The sequence below is a fragment of the Ambystoma mexicanum genome, chromosome 3q (assembly GCF_040938575.1).
Source record: "Ambystoma mexicanum isolate Mex_15411 chromosome 3q, UKY_AmexF1_1, whole genome shotgun sequence".
Taxonomy (NCBI): Eukaryota; Metazoa; Chordata; class Amphibia; order Caudata; family Ambystomatidae; genus Ambystoma; species Ambystoma mexicanum.
In genome coordinates this window covers 767,487,804-767,505,626 of record NC_090926.1, presented here as the reverse complement: position 1 = coordinate 767,505,626, position 17,823 = coordinate 767,487,804, and the positions used below count along the sequence as shown (strand labels likewise).

At 46.6% G+C, this 17,823-nt stretch overlaps 1 protein-coding gene across 6 annotated transcripts in view; it reads left to right on the top strand.

The window, feature by feature from the left end:
- The window catches only part of TSEN54 (tRNA splicing endonuclease subunit 54), a 571,608-nt gene that overhangs the window by 97,367 nt on the left and 456,418 nt on the right, over positions 1–17,823 (top strand). For 4 of the 6 annotated variants that reach the window (XM_069654774.1, XM_069654776.1, XM_069654779.1 and 1 more), the window contains one exon: positions 2,369–2,452. The exons of the other annotated variants lie outside the window; for them this stretch is intronic. In XM_069654774.1, coding sequence (XP_069510875.1) covers positions 2,369–2,452 — 84 coding nt within the window. The remainder of the gene's footprint in view (positions 1–2,368; positions 2,453–17,823) is intronic. 6 annotated transcript variants of the gene reach the window in all.

Genomic DNA, 17,823 nt, shown 5'->3' with positions numbered 1-17,823 from the left:
GGTGTGAGTATTTTGCTCACTGTTATTAAATTTTGAGAGTAAATGTGATTTTAAGAGAGTAAAAATGACTTTTCTCGTTTGCAAGAGAGTAAAAGTATGTGACATCCAGTGGACGTGCGCTAAAACTTTATGGAAATTATTACTATGTGGCAGCTTTCTGCATTGTCACAGAATGCATCTTTCATTAGTTCTCTAAGGTCTAGCCATTTGATCTCTCCTGTATATATTTAAATGTTGAAATCACAAAAACCTAGCCAATTACATAGTAAAGTAAACATTAATTGTATTGTGTGTTTTGAGGTTCGATTGCAGAATTGTCTTTTGAGGTTTAATGAAAGTCCTCATTTTCTGGAGCTATTATTACCTAATGGTATGCCAATGTTATGATACAACAGTGGAGAGAGGCAAGGACTCCATGCTAAATTCTATATCTAATCTAACGGTCAAATGTTTATTTATATAGCGCTTTTGGCGAAGCGCTGTACATAGAACATATTTATCACAATACCAAAGTCGGTACTCCTTTATCGACCTCGAAAGGATGAAAGGCTACGTTGGCCTTGCCGGGATTCAAACCAGCAACCTACAGATTGCAGCAACAAGTGCTCAACTGGCTGAGCTATCTTATTGGCTAACATACTTCAGAGGTTGGTTAACTGAGTATCGATGGAGCTATAATAATCACAGTACCTAGATGTTGGACGAACCATTCATGAAGCGCTAGATACCTATCTGGATTATCACAGGGACAGGTTTTGCTGAGTTTCTATTTCAATTACCAATGTAACTTTCATTTGTTTATTTTTGAACAGCGCTTGCACTTCCTGGAGAGTCATCTTTTGAATGTTTTAATTGTAGTCTTGAAGATTTGAGAGGCTAGAACACCTGTAATTGGTGTAATGACAATCACTCACCCTTGAGCAAAGACTCTGCTGCCACTGACCATTTAAAGTAATTCAAAATTTTACACACTATTTTTTATAATTAGAGTGTAAATTAAATTACAATTGTAAAAATGACATGCCTCTGCATGATTATGCACACCGCACCGGAACCCTGAAAAATACAATTGTGCAATACTGGTTTGCTTTCACTGGGGGGAAAAAGCCTAATTTGTTACAAAATATTAATTCTCAATTACAACTTATTTTTCCATCTTATTAATCATACAATCCTAAAATTCTAGGAAAATAAATATGCACAGTGCTTCTGTCTGCTCCATGTGCATCAACCCAGAAGCTGAATGGAAAGAAACCATCCCTTTTATCACAGTGTGCAGTTTCTTTTTAGAAAGGCTTCCAAGAAATACATTCTGTTTCAGAGGCGGCTTGCAATTACATCCATGTAGATAAAAATCAAAAGAAGCCTTCTGGTTTATGTCAAGTAACCTGACCTTTGCACTGCCGTCTGCTCTAAACCTGTGTGTAAATGTACACAGGACAATAATAAAACTGTTGTATTTACAAGATTTTCATGCGTAAAAAGGCCAGGTACGCACCTTATCTGGATGCCTGGCCGAATTGATGTGCCCGTCTTTTCCTTCACAGTTATCTCTCGAACTGACTTTGATATTACGGATGCCATTTTTAAATGTACCGACCCTTTTGGATTGAACAAAACTAGTCTTCATGTTAGTCTTTGCTTAATCTGCATCAACTCTTCCCTCCTCTTCTTCGTCTCAATACTTGAGGCTTTATGGGAGAAGAAGTCCATAGACTTAATTGGATTTCTACAATGAGGTTGTTTAAAACCTTCACATTAAGAAATGTCAAAAACAGAAGATGTTTTGTCTGTTATGAATCTTTGGAATATACATGGAGTTTTGTTTAGATTGACATAAAGGAAGGGATTTCGGATTTTCATAATCAGGAGGAATTGTGGGGTGACCAACGGCCATCTCGAAGGTGGGTATTATAGGGTGCTCGCCAGGGATAAGGGGAGAATACAGCGTCTCATCCAATGTAGGCATCCCCTCTCCCTGGTAGTTGTCCCCTCCCCTGTGATCCTCCCTCATATAACCACCTGCAGGGTCAGGATCGGGTCGCGGCTGCCTTCCCCTGCCGACATGGCAGGAGGTCAATTCCGGGAAATCGGTAATGATTCCATCGGATTCATCACAAGAGCCTCACAAAAATGTGATCTGAGGTACCTTCCTGTTCAGCAGTTTTAAAGGACGCATATCCTATACTTGTGAACAATTTCTACCAGTAAATACTTTTATATGCTTTGTCTTTAAATTGAATTATTGAAGGCACTTTGTAACAGCTTTGAATATAGTGGTTTTGATTTAGCTGACGGATTGGATGCAGCTTCCTTTGGGTGACTGCCGACCAGCATCGTAGCTCATAACACTTTCCTTTCAATGCAGGGGAAGTTTTGGCATACCATGGGATTCACCAGGCACGGGAAGCAATGCCTGCAGCCGGAGGAGGCCATCTACCTGCTGGAGTGTGTGAGTATGGCATAGAAAGTATTTACCTATCAATAAGGTTCTCATTAAGAGCAGAACCAGTTGTGTCTGTTAGATCCCAGATCTTTCAATGACCCCTGCTGTGTGGTAAGTCTGCAATTCATGAAAATCTCCTTCAACAAATCCTTTCCCCTAACAATTTGAATGTTTTAATTGCACCAGTGGCTTTAAAATGATATCTCCCTCCATCAAACTTTGTTTAATTGCCTGTCCAAGCTGTTGCCGCTCCTCAGTGTCTTGTGAATCATGGAACTCTATGACCTCCATTTTGCCTCTCTAAACTTGACTAAATAGACTAGTCTGCTCACCCAATCCGTCCACACTACCTCTAGAGTCCATACAGTCTCACCTTCAAAATAACCCAGAAAAAATAATAACAGTTAATAATTGTAACAACAGAGTACACCAGGGGGCGCACAGGCGATGGCTGCCTGAAGACGCCGCTCCTGCCGAAACTGGGCCGTGTTGAGGGATTGAGACCCCCCCCCCCCACGAAATAGCTGCGGTTCTCAGTGGCGGGGGACCCCGGGCGAAAGAGCGACGCCGAAAGACCCTCGGAAGCCCAAGAACGAGGCCCTGCGGCCCAACGAGAGAATCCGCAGGAGGCCCCGCCCGCCTCCAGAGCTGCGCGGGGAGTCGTGGTACGCAGTAGCTGTTGAGGCCTGTAAGCGCGCTTGACCCTTCCAATCTACCCCGGCCACCGAACACGGCGGCGCTTCGGCGGGGACTCCACCGTCGCGGCCCCGCAGCACGGGAGGACCGACCAGCCCAGAGCGGAAGCCCCTGGTGGCGGCGACTCGAGCCGCGATCCCGAATCCACCAGAAGAGAGGCAGCCCGCTTGACCCGAGCTCCCGATCACGGAGTCGAACAGGGCCGCCGGGACCCCGACCAACGGTCCCTGACGAGGGCCACCAGAGCGGTGTACCGCGGACAACAGCGGAGCACGGCCGGAGAGGGAGGTGAGGGACTACTACAGGTGGTGGCCCCTGGGCTCTGTCCCAGGACGAGTGCCCGTCCGGAGATGGACTCAGAAGGAAACATGGCCGATGGTACCTAACCAGCAAGCCTAGCCTGGACCCTCATTAGACTACAATTTGATACTCATTGTCGCCACCCCCCCAACACAGGGACAGACTACCACAAGCAGCGGGAAAAGGGTGTGTAGAGCGAGAGGCCCCCGCCGGAGACTGACCGGGCCCGCTCAAAGATAGCCCCACGTGGAGCGGTTTTGCCCGGAGGAGTGAGGGCGGTCACCCAGCAGGATCCTCACTCTTGGCCCCCGAAGACCACCGGCCAGAGGGAGATCGGATGAGCTGGCGCCAAACCCTCCAGGAGTATCATTACCAGGACGCAAGAAGGGAGATTAGCGGCCTGGATCGGACGACTAGAATGTCCCAGCCCGAGACCTCGCCGCCGCCCTCCCTTACAATGGAAAAGGGCTTTGCCTCGGTCCTGCAGGAGATTAGAGACATGCGGGCGGACATTGCCCAGAAAATGGAGAACATGGACCGCAGGGTGGACAAGGTCGAGGACAGACTGTTGCAGCTGGAGACCAACCAGTCCTCAACAATGACACAAGAGATGAACATGTCCATGAGAATAGCTGCTCTAGAAAAAAGAGACGAGGAGAGGGCCAGACAAATGGACGACTTCGAAAATAGGGAACGGAGGAACAACCTCAGAATTTTTGGGGTCCCGGAGTCAGAGGGAGAAACGGAAAGAGAACTGAACTGGGTGGTGCGAGACATCATCACCCTCCTTTTCTCGGACGAGATGACGACCGAACCAACGTTCGACCGGGTCCACAGAGCGGGGGGCAGAACTGGGGGCCCCCGGTCAATCCTGGTCTGCTTTCATTACTACACCGAGAAGGCTAAGGTTCTGGAGGAGGCCAGAAAGACACGAGAGATAACTTATAACAACGAACAAGTGTCCATTTTCCAGGACCTCTCTTCATACATGCTGGCCAAACGCAGGATGTGCCGTCCTCTGACACACATGCTAAAAGAGAAGGGGGTGCGCTATAGATGGGGTTATCCCTTCTCCCTCTCGTTTGAGTACGAGGGTCAAAGGTTGACCCTGATTACAGAGGAGGACATAAGGGGAGCCATCCAAGAGTATGTGTCGGACCCGGCCCCTCGGAGAGAACCCACGGGATTTGCAGCGGAAGGAGCCAGGGAACGCAGGTCACAAGGAGAGAGGAGAAAGAAGACGGGTCCACGGAAATTTAAGAAACTGAACCCGCTGTCCCCGACGACAGACAGGAAAGACGCCGACCCCGGTCATGGAGGAGCGGGCAGGTCGAACCCGGGGTAGCCTGGTAGCTGGAAAACTAATCCGGAAGTGCAAAAGGGTACGGGGAAACCGGGCAAAGAACTCAATGCATGATCACAACGTCCAACCCGACTACGGGGTCTAAGGATGTAAGGGGCCTCCCAGAACAGCAAGTATACCGGTTGCTTGGGGACGGGGGCCTGGTGGGGGTCAGGGGGGACAAAGAGGAGGGCTCAAGGAGGAGTGATTTTCAGCCCAGCCGGAGGCGGTAGCCTGGTGGTCCGGCCAATTACCAGCAATGGTGGAACTATTTGGCTGGATGCCGGGGTGGGGGGTGGGGGATTGGGGGGGGGTTGAAGGAACAGTTGGGGTTGTTCAGTTCAGATGAGGGGGCAGTTGGGGACAGGTTTAAGGCCCACCTGGGGGGAGGGTGAGAGAGGGTAGGGGAGATCAGGTTATAACACAAAAGGAGCAGGAAAGGAAAAGTGCCATGAGTCAGCTACCCAGTAAAATGTCGATTCTAGACAATGGCTGAGGATCTGCCTGCCCTGGGCGTGGGTTCCCTTAACGTGCGGGGGTTGAACACCCCAACCAAGAGATCCTTGGTCTGCAGGGAATTTAGGAGGCCAAAGCTTGACCTGCTCTTTCTTCAGGAAACGCACTGGGCCCGGGGGAAGGAACCGAAATTGCAAGGGGGCGGGATCGGGGAGGTCCTTAGCGTATCCCACAGAACCAAGAAAAGGGGGGTAGCCATACTGCTAGCAAGGGATGTTGGCTTTGAAGTGGAAGCCACGGTGAAGGGCCCAGAGGGCCGTTATCTGCTGGCAAAGGGCTCTTTGCGGGGTTCCCCCCCTGACTCTGGCAGTCGTGTACGGCCCTAACGAAGGCCAGGCGCAATTCTGGGAGGGAGTGAAGGACAAATTGAAATTGTTTGTTCACGGGATGTTGGTGGTGGGGGGTGGGGGGGACTTCAATATGGTCCTAGACCCAACCGCGGATAGAAAACACTTGGGGCCTCAGCTCACCAGGGCCGCTGATGAAACCATGGCCCGTATATTCCAGAGGGTCAACGTGGAGCTGGGCCTAGTGGACACCATCCCAACTCCCAGGACAGGCCTCCCCTCCTTCACATACTACTCAGCAATCCACACATCATACTCCCGTATAGACTGTATCCTGGTAGACGAACCCCTCCTTCCACATGTCTCTGGCCACAGGGTTGACCCGGTTCCTTGGTCCGACTACGACTTGGTCCGCACCACCATAGTAGGGGGATGGCGGAGTGGCAGTAGAGGGCGATGGAAGTGTAATGACTCCCTGCTGAAGGACGAAGTTCTAGTACAGGAAGTGCAGGACGCTATCTCGGAGTACTTCGAGTTGAACGACAACAGCGAGGTGGGCACACACGTGCTGTGGGACGCCTTTAAGGCGACCTTACGCGGTGTCCTCATTAGAGTGGGAGCCCTGAAAAAGAGGGAGAGGGAGGCCCAGGAAAAGTCCCTGAGGGAAAAGATAGCCCAACTCCAGCCGGGTGACCTCTCGCAGGCTCCCCTGGAAAGAGATCAGATTGCTTCCCTGGAAAACTATAAACTCCAGTTGAAAGACCTCCTGTTACATAAGACCGAGCGGAGCCTCCAGCTAGTGAAACAGAGATATTATGAGAAGGGGGACAGAGCTGACAAAATCCTGGCCTGGAAACTCAGAGATTCAAAGGAACAGAACGGTGAAGGCCGTGAAGAATGATCGGGGATCATTAGATCACGACACCCCCAACATCGAGGCAGCCTTTTGCCGTTATTATGAAAGGCTATACTCGTCAGAATATGACGGGGATGACACTCAGATTGAGGGTTTCCTGGACTCTATCCAGATCCCGTCTTGACAGGTGAAATGGCGGAGGGTCTAGAGGGCCGGGTGACGGAAGAGGGGGTGGAGCACGCGATCAGTGGGATGAAGGTGGGAACGTCCCCGGGGGAAGACGGCTTCTCCGTGTACTTCTACAAGAGGTTCCGGGATATCCTAGCCCCATATCTGGTGAGGGTGTTTAACAGGGTGTTAGAGGGGGGCTCTCTGCCGGATACCATGATGAGGGCCATAATTGTGGTCCTGCCCAAAGAGGGCAAAGACCCCACTGAATGCTCCTCCTATCGACCAATCTCCCTCCTCAATATAGATGTTAAGATCCTGGCCAAGGTGATGGGCAAACGGATGGAGGGGATAATGCCCAAGCTGGTTCACGGGGATCAAGTGGGATTCATAGGGGGCAGGCAAGGCTCTGATAACATCCGGAAGACGATAGACCTAATCCACCATGCCCAAGAATCAGACCTCGAGGCAAGTCTGCTTTCCCTGGACTTCGAGAAAGCTCTTGACAGGGTGGAGTGGAGGTACATGCAACTCCTCCTCCTCCGTCGAATGGGCTTCGGGGCTCACATCAGGAACTGGGTTTCCGCCCTATACGGGGCCCCAACGGCGAGAGTGCAGGTGAATGGAGAACTTTCCGACTCATTCCCTCTCACGCGGGGGATGCGGCAGGGATGCCCACTCTCCCCTTTAATATATGTCCTGACGATGGAGCCCCTGGCCATAGCGGTCCGAGCTCACCCCAACATCCAAGGGATTAAAAGAGGAGAGGTGGAGTTCAAGCTCTCCCTGTTTGCTGTCGACATTCTAGCATACCTGGTGGAGCCCAGCACCTCGCTCCCCCCCCCTCCCCCTCCTGTCCCTAATGACGACCTTCGGGCAATTCTCGGGGCTAAAAATAAACGCATCAAAATCAGTATTACTCCCAATGAGGGTTCGGGACCCGGGGCTGGACCACCGGGATAGGTGTGCAGGGATTGTGGTGTGGGGGGGGACTCGATCAGGTACTTTGGTGTACTACTCACGAGGGATCTCTCAAAACTTGCTTCGGCGAATTATGGGCCCATTATGGCAGAGATAAAATCAGACCTGAGGAGGTGGGGAGGTATGCTCCTGTCCTGGTACGGGCTCATGACAGCGGTGAAAATGAACATCCCCCCCAAGACTACTGTATCTTTTCACGGCACTCCCAACGGGGGTCCCCGACCAGATGTTTCGAGACCTACAGAGGGCAGTCCGAGAGTTTGTTTGGCAAGGGCGGAACCCAAGGATAGGGAAGGCCATTCTAACGTTACCAAGGGAGGAGGGTGGTTTCGGCCTGCCGGACTTCCTTCTCTACTACCGGGCTTTCAACTAAGGGTCCTGTTGGAACATATGAGGGAGGGGATGGGCACCTATTGGTCTTATCTGGAGGACATGGACGCCCACCCTCTGAAATTGCGCGACCTTCTGTGGCTGCTGCGTAAACGCATCCCAAACAGACTGCAGACCCACCCAACCCTGGGAATACTATGGTCGATCTGGAAAGAAGGACCCACAACCGCGCACCTTACTTCATGGCCCTCCCCGATGTCTTCACTCTGGGGCCACCCGCTCAAACTAGGTAGCAGGGGGATTCAGGAATGCCCAGTCCTGGTCGGATGGGGGGCTGGAATGGGCGGGGCAGCTGTTCAAGGAGGGCCGAGTTCCTCGAATACGAGGAGCTGCGAGATGCGCTTGGGCGGGGGTCTCTTTCAGTCTTTGAATATTTGAGCCTGTAGGGCATCCTCTGTGACCAGACCTGGGGCCTGAATCTGCGGAGACAGCTGACCCCCTTTGAAAAGACACAGCCACAACGAGGAAGGGGGTAGTATCTAAAATGTACCAAATATTGAACACTGTGAACTTGGAAGGGAGGAGAGGGTTTTGTGGGTTCTGGAATGACCTGGAGGGAGAGGCTCTCTCGGAGGACGCATGGTCCAGGGTGTTTAAAATAACTTTCCATGGGAACCTGTTCATGTCGGACATGGAGCACAACTTTAAGATTTTACAGGGAGACCCTTTGAAGTTGTCCAAGATGTTCTCGGGGATGTCCCCCAGATGCCCAAGAGGATGCGGCCAAGTGGGGACGTGGGGTCACATGTGGTGGTTCTGCCCTAAGGTACAGGGGTTCTGGGAGAAGGTATGGGGATGGATGGTGAGGTCACCGAGGAACTACTCCCACTTAATCCACTGACAATGTTACTGGGCTTCCCACCGGAGGAGGCGTAAATATATAGGTACCCAAGAATGTGGGAGACCATGTTGCGAGCAGGAAGAGTGGCCCTAGCGCAAAGGTGGAAAAGTCTGGAGACCCCCCTCCAAGGAAGACTGGCTAAAAAAGCTGAAGAACATGTTCCACATGGACAAACTGACGGCCATGGTTTACCATGCATGGGGGTGGGAGGCTCACAGACATTATGTGAACAACACGGGGCGTGAAGGCGATGGAGCCCAGAGAGAACCACTCAAGAACAATGGTGTAGCCCACGGCCCGGGAGACAGCGGATTCGTCTAAGCCAGCTATTAAGGGAACGCATAGCACGGCTCCAAGGCACTGAACTAAGAGTACTGATGATAACTCCTGCGATTGGCTTCACAAAAGGACACTGATCTGGTGTGAGGTGTGGATTTGCGGAATGGGGTGACTGGGGAGGGGGGGAGACTACGGGGGTTTGATGATGATGCTAAATGTGATAATCATACTGCTCCCGGTGTTGTCATTTTTTCTTTTTCTGAAAAATTACCAATAAAACCAAAGTTAAAAAAAAATAATAATTGTAACAACGTCGATGGTGTTGAAGTTGATACTACCCTATTCCAATCACCCTTTGATGTTACTGATACCGAACTGCTAGAAATACATGTTCCATTCGGAATTCTTGAGCAAAGTGACCGGTCTTTCGTTCCGTCCATAACAGCTGTAGAAATCTTTACAACGGCCCACAAGTCAGCCCTTCATTAAGTAACAAGCAATGGGCATGTGGCTTCAACGTTTAATTTTGAACAAAATGACATGCATTCAATCAGCTGCCAGGAGGCGAATTTGATAAAAAGAACACTTACTGCACGGTCAGTCCCTCCAATAAGGCACGTGCAGTTGGAAACCTCAACCGCTAAAGTGACACATTTTCGAATGGGATCATAATTGGCAAATAGCACGAGTCATGTCAGCGCAGCTAAATGGACAGCAGGCAGCACAAACTTACCAAAACCACACCAACGTACTGATGACAACCTTGATAGCAGTGGTCAAATAAACAAAAAAGCTTCACATTCGAATAAGGATGAGGAAACGCACAAACAAACAATTGCCCCTGCTGAATTGGCTAATCCGGTCGTTTCAAATATAGATGCAAGCCAAAACGCATCATTATCTAGTTTGGAAACACCGGGAGTTGATCTTGCTGGGCGTGAAGCCCGGTTAGCGGAACGCTTGAAGAGGGATTACTTGATAATCAAGAACAAGCTGATCAATAGCTTTGCATCTTCTGGAGGGCATAAGACATTATCCCAAGAAACAGAAACACAAGTGGATGATGAGATGGTTAGATCGATACCTCCCTCAATACAGAAGCAATTCTATGATTGCACAAGTACGCCACATTTGAAAGGTGCGGCTCTTGGCAAGCAACAACAGGAAATAATATGCCAAATGAGATAAATGATTTGGAGAAACATATTTCAATTGAACCACAACAGAAAAAAAAATAATTTGACACCAGATGCAAATGGTCAGCCTTTAAATAGAACCAAGCATTGCTATAAGAGCAAACTCGAATACACTAACAAAACAAACATATCTGTGGATGCATGAATTCAAATCCATAACAATGTGCTTGCACTTATTCAATTTGTAAAATTATACGATACTCTTAGCGAGTCATTGAAGGATCAGGGAGCCTTGTTAACTAACTTGAATGCAAAACTGTCTCATATAGAACATAATAATGACATATTGCAACAAAAGATTGAAAGGGAAGCCGAATTAACATCACACTGGCAAAACCGATTAACCGACCTTGCTATGAGAGAACATACAAATAAGGTGGACCTAGTGGATGCAATTTTTCAATGCATGAAATGGTGTCGACATCTCGATAAGAGTCGCCTGGATCCAAATGCTAACATCGCAAACCAGACATCCTGCCAGCAATCGGTGGAACCACCGCCACTGCAATACAATGACGACACACAACTGGAGCAGAACAAAACGTTGGACACACAAAAATCTGAACTCTTAACCAGTGATTCACAAAAAACTACAATGTTAGAATCTTGTTTGGAAAATACTAAGGATTCAACTAAAAAACAGGATGGTCAAGTGACTAAAGAACAGATGATACCTTTTGGAATTTTTGCTGGATCCGCAAAAACACTGGTGATAAAACCACAACCATCCAGACCTTTGAAATCCTTAAAAACACCAGTAATTAAAGAGACCACCAAGAAGGGCAACACTAAGAGTCACCTGGCTAAAACAAAACAATTTGTATGAAATTTAACACCATAAAAGCTGGGGCTATTTCAGCATAGCACTGTGACCAAATTAACAGACCGAATAGCCTACGCAGGTGACATGTTACTGGCTCTCGAATGCCCAGCCCAATCCATCCCTGCGGCACTCCACCTAATAGAAACTTTCGGAGACATATCCGGTCTAAAAATAAACAAACAAATCAGAAATCTTACCCCTAGCTGGGAACATGGAATCACACAATAGAATTGCAGGGCAGTTTGGCCTAAAAGTAGCAGAGGAAGGCATAAAATATCTGGGTATAACCCTCACACGGAAGGTAGAGACACTATATAAAACCAACTACCCATATCTTCTAGCAAGAATACAAAAAGACCTAGAACGGTGGTGCCCCTTAAATATCTCCTGGTGGAGAAGAATCCAATCGATCAAAATGAACATCCTCCCGAAACTATTGTATCACTTCCAATCCCTGCCGATTGCAGTCCCCGATTCCTTCTTCAAGACACTGACCAAAGCTGTCTCATCTTTTATTTGGAATAGAAAACCCCCTAGAGTAGCCAGATCAGTTCTCACGTCCCACACTAAGGAAGGGGGCCTGGCGCTCCCGCACTTCAAAAACTATTATCGAGCGGCACAGCTATGGATCTTGAAAGAATGGCTGGGAGACAATCGGCGAACGATCTGGGTGACCCAGGACAGGGCGGTCGCAAGAACACCTCTGGAGGACCTATTGTGGAAATCAAAACAGCACAGACACCGGAACCTGCGTATCAGCGAGGTCATGAAGGCCACATTGAATGCCTGGGACGAGCAGACAAGGAAAGGGCACATTACTACCGCTCCTGCCCCATTCACACCAATCTGCAGGAACCCGCAGTTCCCTCCAGGAACAGAGCACAGTGCCTATGAGAACTGGGAGGAAGCAGGCTGCAGAAAAATTGGGGAAATGTTCGTAAACAAGGAACTGAGATCCTTCGCCGACTGCAAAACACAATGGAACCTCACGAATGCGGACAGATACAAATATGAACAACTCAGACACTGGCTATCCACACCCGAAATAACACACGCAGCGACGAGGGAGCTTACCATCTTTGAAAAATTTCTCCTCACCAACTCAGGAGACAAAAGGCTAGTCTCCACTCTCTATAAATTCATAAACACACAGGAGGAAGACATAAAATGGGCGTATATCAAAAAATGGGAAAAAACTCTGGGAGAGGACATCACACCACAGCAGTGGAATTTGCTGTGGGCCGACGTCCCCAAACTAACCCGGGCCGCCCAAACCAGAGAAATGTGGACAAGTCATCACACAATGGTACTACACCCCAGAGAGGCTACACAGCATGTTCCCACTGACCTCTAACCAATGCTGGAGGGGCTGCTCAGAAATAGGCACATGGAGGCACATGTGGTGGGACTGCCCAAAGGTCAAAGGCTTCTGGACAGAAGTAATCTCAGAGCTAAAGAAAATATTTCCGGAAGCAGAACTTTTTCCTGAAAAACTGTGGCTCTGCGGACTAAAAGGGCAACACGCCAATACACTCACAAAAGCGCAATGGAGGAGTCTTATGGGCCTGGTCATCGCGGCCTGGGCCACGATCGCACACAGGGATGGAAGAAGAAAGATCCACCACTAATATACACGTGGCTATATAAAGTCTGGTCCCAAATGACCATGGAAAAGATAACTCACAATATCCAAGGAACACAAGGCACCTTCACAAAAGAATGGGGAGGAGCACTAGAATATCTTCAAACAGACTATATGGCACAGTGGTGCCCGCACTACATAAAAATAACAGATTTTTTCGCTTCTTAATCGACACCGAGAACAATTGACCATGAACTTCTCATCCGGACGGGAGGGGGGAGGGGGTGGGGTGGCATGGGAAAGTTTGGGAATATTCACTTTCTGTACTACCTATGAAAACAATAAAAATACGTTATAAAAAAAAATTAACAGACCGGCTAGCTCTGCCTGAAAAAAATTATAATAACTCTGAATTGAAAGAGCGGTACGCAGACAGACAGGTGAAAAATCCCCAAAAAACATGTGAGGCTTGACTCGGAAGTTGAATTCAATGTTCCCACGAAGGCTGGATTGACCTGTGTGAGTGGTCGACCTATTTAATTGACACACATGACACCATGCTGTCTGACTGCCAAGTGGACTCTGCACCAGCTTGTCCAGCAAAAAAGATACTGAATCCAACTCATAAAGCCACTGACCTAAAGGCACATGTGGACATGCCGGCAAGCAAGGAAATATCTGTGACAAACCAGAGTAATGCCTTAAAGACCGCAAGTTCAAGCAAAAGTTCTAGTCCACGAAGAACTATACCCTTAAAGGAAAGTACAATGAAAAAATCATCAGTAAACTTAAATCCAAAAATGACGATAGCCCAATGGCCGAAACAAAAAGCAAAGAAACCGATAAAGCGGACTGAAAGAAAAAGAGTCACTCCATGAAAGGGAAGTTTCGGATTGAAAATCTGTTCCCAGACGGAAATGATGTAAATCTAAACAGAGGGAATGTGATGCTTTTACTGCACATTATTCCCTCACTGAGATTAATCACCTCTGAAGACATCCTAATAGTCGAATACTTAACAGAAGAATGCTCTGATCAGCTATTCTTACATATTAGGTCTCAGACTATGGAAAAAAAACCCTTTTGGCAGCAAAGGACGAACTTCTTTCATATGGTTTTGATATTTCTGTAGAAAAGGCACGACAATCCCCGTAAGATGACAGCTCAACGTCAGAAGGTGTTACTAGATCAGCCAGCGAAATAAGACGAGACATCCTGAAAGATCTGTTTAAAATAAATCTGTTAGAGACAATGGAAGACATGCATCAATCTACGAGACCAGGCAATTCTATGAATAACAGGCAGCAAAGACCTCCTCAGAAATAACTAGAACATACTAACAGTGAAGTTTTATGTGTATTGATATCATGGAATACTAGAGGTTTTAAGCACTTGTTACAAGAATTTCCCTTCTCATTGCAAAATAACTTCGCAATATGCCTACGGGAAACATGGCTGTGTGAGGCCCCCGTCAGAGATGGGTATTCAATATTGCTAAACTCAGCTGGGAAAAATAGGTTAGGCCTTCCATATTCTGGCCTAATAACAATGGTGAACAATGCCAATGGATGGGTAATAATACAAACATATAACCCAAATCTTTTTGTGCAAGGATCAGTGCTTCAACTGCAACCCAATAACAATAAACATCCTAAACAGTTGCTTTGGTTTAACACATATTGGAACCCTAGAATGATATCAACAGATACATAACTTCAATAACGATTATTGATGCCTGTTTGATCACATTTATCGATTTCTGTGTTATGTGGAGATTTGAACTTCTCTTGGTTCAATGACACGACTGAAGACGTCAAGATGGGAACAACGATTTCCAGAGAATAACATGTGTAGAGGACAGAATTGGAAATCAGCGCTGGAAGCCTGTAATTGCGAAATGCTGAACGGGATGGTAAAAGGTGACATGCCGGCTAATTACACCTGGCACCATGATGCAACTTATAAAACCTTAGACTACATTTGGATATCGAATTCAATGCATTGTGTTTCCAGGTGCAAGTCATACATTCCCACTGGAGGTCAATCAAGGTGCAAATAGATTGAGAATAAACACCTCACAAATAAATATGCTAAGACAAAGCATAGTTGTAGGAAACATGTCTCCAAAGAGCAAAATAAACTATGCACCGCTACTTTCGCAATTCAAAACAGTTTCCTCACAGGCAAAGAATTGCTCCCAACTAAGGAGACATGTGTTTAGCGCTTCAGTGAATCAGGAAAAACAAATTCTGCATAGAGACATTAGGCTGTTGAAAAAGTAGCTTGGTCCTAATGCCGAGCAAGCCATCAAAAGTCAAAAATTGAAATATCGAAATTGGCTCAAATCATTTTCTCTGATTAGAGACCAAGAACGTGCGGAACAAATCCTGAAGTGGATTACCTTACAATAATCAAGAGAAATATGGGGAATTTTAAACAAAGGCACCTTGAATCAAGAGGCAAGGTTCTCCAACGGCATATCAAGTACCAAATGGGAACAACACTTTAGAAAAGTGTTTAACAACTCAAGACCACAGCAACATAAAGCTGCAGTAATGTGCATGGAGAACTGGAATGTAAAGGAATCAGCAGAGGACATCGAGTTTGTAATTCAACGGCTAAAAAACTCTCGTGCAGCAGGCCCGGATGGCCTAACAAATTTGATGCTGAAGGCAAAAAAAGAGCCATGGTCAAAATTCATTGAACTGTTTAATCTGAGTTCATCATCAAATCAATTACCACACTCTTGGCAAACAGCGATAATGGTACCAATTTTCAAGAAGGGCAGTCGGGACGATCCTGCAAACAATCGCCCGATTGCCCTTCTTGATACTGTCAGTAAGATCTTCGCCACCGTCCTGCAGCGCAAGTTGATAACATGGGTCAGTAATGCCGGATTAATGGATTGCCGGCAAACCGGTTTCACAAAAGGAGTGGGAACTGAAGTAAATTTGATACTATTAAACTTACTGAAATTAGAGACTATCAAAAAGAAGCAAGATGTTCCTAGCCTTTGTCGATATGCGGCAAGCATTCGACACAATAAACCAGGAGAAATTATGGGCAAAGCTGTCTGAATAGTCGTCTCCACCATCACTTCTTCATCCGTTGATGGCGTTGCATGCGAATACAACCATCTGTGTGGACCAATGAACGAGGTGACTTGATGGCGGAAATAGAGATGACTAAAGGGGTGCAACAAGGCTGCGACCTAGCTGCGCGCCTGTTAAAGTTATTCATTTCTGACATCTCTGTTGCATTAAGAGGAGTTCACCGTTTTCCACTGAAAGTATATGGCCAGTAGATAAGCTGAGCCTTTTACGCCGATAACATCGTCCTGGTGGATTCAATGCAAATTGGTCTTCAAAGACTTTTAGCGAGATTACAAACATATTCGGAAGAGAATGACCTTGTGATAAATGAAAAGACGAAGATCTTGACTATTGGAGCGACGGGGGAAATGAAAGCCAAAAGATTCAAGTGGACTGTTGCAGGGGAGATAATTGAAAGAGTCTCAGCCAATCATTATCTAGGTCAATAAGAGAGTGGGATTGGGTAGTTGATTTGAAACGACGAATGACAACCTTCTCTTGCAGGGAGCAAAGTTACATGCCGAAAATGGCAAATTTACATTCAATCCCGTTTTGACATTTTATAAGCAGAAAGCAGAGGCAGAATGGAACCTGAACTATCAAATCTGGTTGTCTCTAGAAGGGCTCTTTTGGAGACGAGTGCTTAGACTACTGACTAACATCTCAATAAAAGCTATAAGACACAAACTTGGTCTTGACTCATTATATGGTACTGTGTTATGGAGGTCAATTTCCGTTCTAAGGAAAATGTATATAACTGACCCTGCTCCATCATATCAAATTCTGGAACCGACGACCTTAAATCCTCCCTCCAGTATTTTGTTGAGTTGGGCAAATAAAAGAAAGAACATTATAGATTGTGCCGGAATAAAATGGCAAACAGTGATGTGGCACCCGCAGGGCTGCAACTAACAAAGAAAAAAGTGAGATTGTGGAGTTGATTACAAAATAATGATAAACGTAAACGTAGCGAGTTGAAGACTTCCCTGGACACAGGAGTAGTAGCAAATTGCTTGGATCAGTTATCGAAATACCTCAAAAAATCTCCTTCAAGTTATCACTGCAATCAGTTTTTGAGGCTTTGGCTGAAAGCATATGACACAAAAGAGATGTTGTGGATCAAGCACGACAAATAAACATATGATAATCTCTGTAGATTCTGTAAAAAGGCAGTAGAATTGTCCAAACATTTGATTATTGAATGTTCAGAACTCTCTACTGAAAGATCATTTTATCTGGCGAGACATGCACCTTTTAAATGACAACACCCAAGACCGGTGGTTTGCAATACTTTTTAGCAACAATGTACATCAAACCTGTGCAGTAATAGACTTTTTTGGCATGTCTTATAGGAAAACGAGTCCTGATGATGAGTGAAGTGAGACAGTTATTATGACTGTTCTGTGCCGTGCTGCTGTATTTAGTAACGCACCTTGTCTTTTTCTTTCTTTTCTTTCTTTTTAGAATTATGTTTGAGAATGACTAGTAAATGTGAGACTTGGAATTGGAAGTGAATGTTTGGAAGGATTGGAAGCCTATTTATTTTGTTGTAAATTGTAATAAAAGTTTGTATAAGCTAAATGTTAAAATAAAAAAAAGAGAGAAAAAAATGTCATATGAGGGACATGCAGTCTGTAGGTGGTGTTTGGTTATATGCCCCCCTCCCCATCAACTGCCCATGGCCATACTAATCCCTGTGGCCATTCCTGCCCCTCCCCGCCCAAAACACCTCATGGAAACTCTTTGAGCTCATTTTAATTAAGTCTTAGCATCAAACTTTGCACTCGAAGTTCCTGACAGTGTTTTTTCAAAGCAGTGTTCTGAATATTGACTTAATTAGAGTTGTAAACCCACTACTGGGGTAATAAAAATGTCTTACCTGCTCTGCGTTCAGACACTCGATTTATAAGCACTCTGCGTGTCTTTCACTGAAGTCCTGTAAACAAGCATTTGCAAAGCCAACACTTTGGCTTGTGTATACATATTAAGCTTTAGCCAGGTACTGCTTTTAGTTTCCCAGGTACTTGC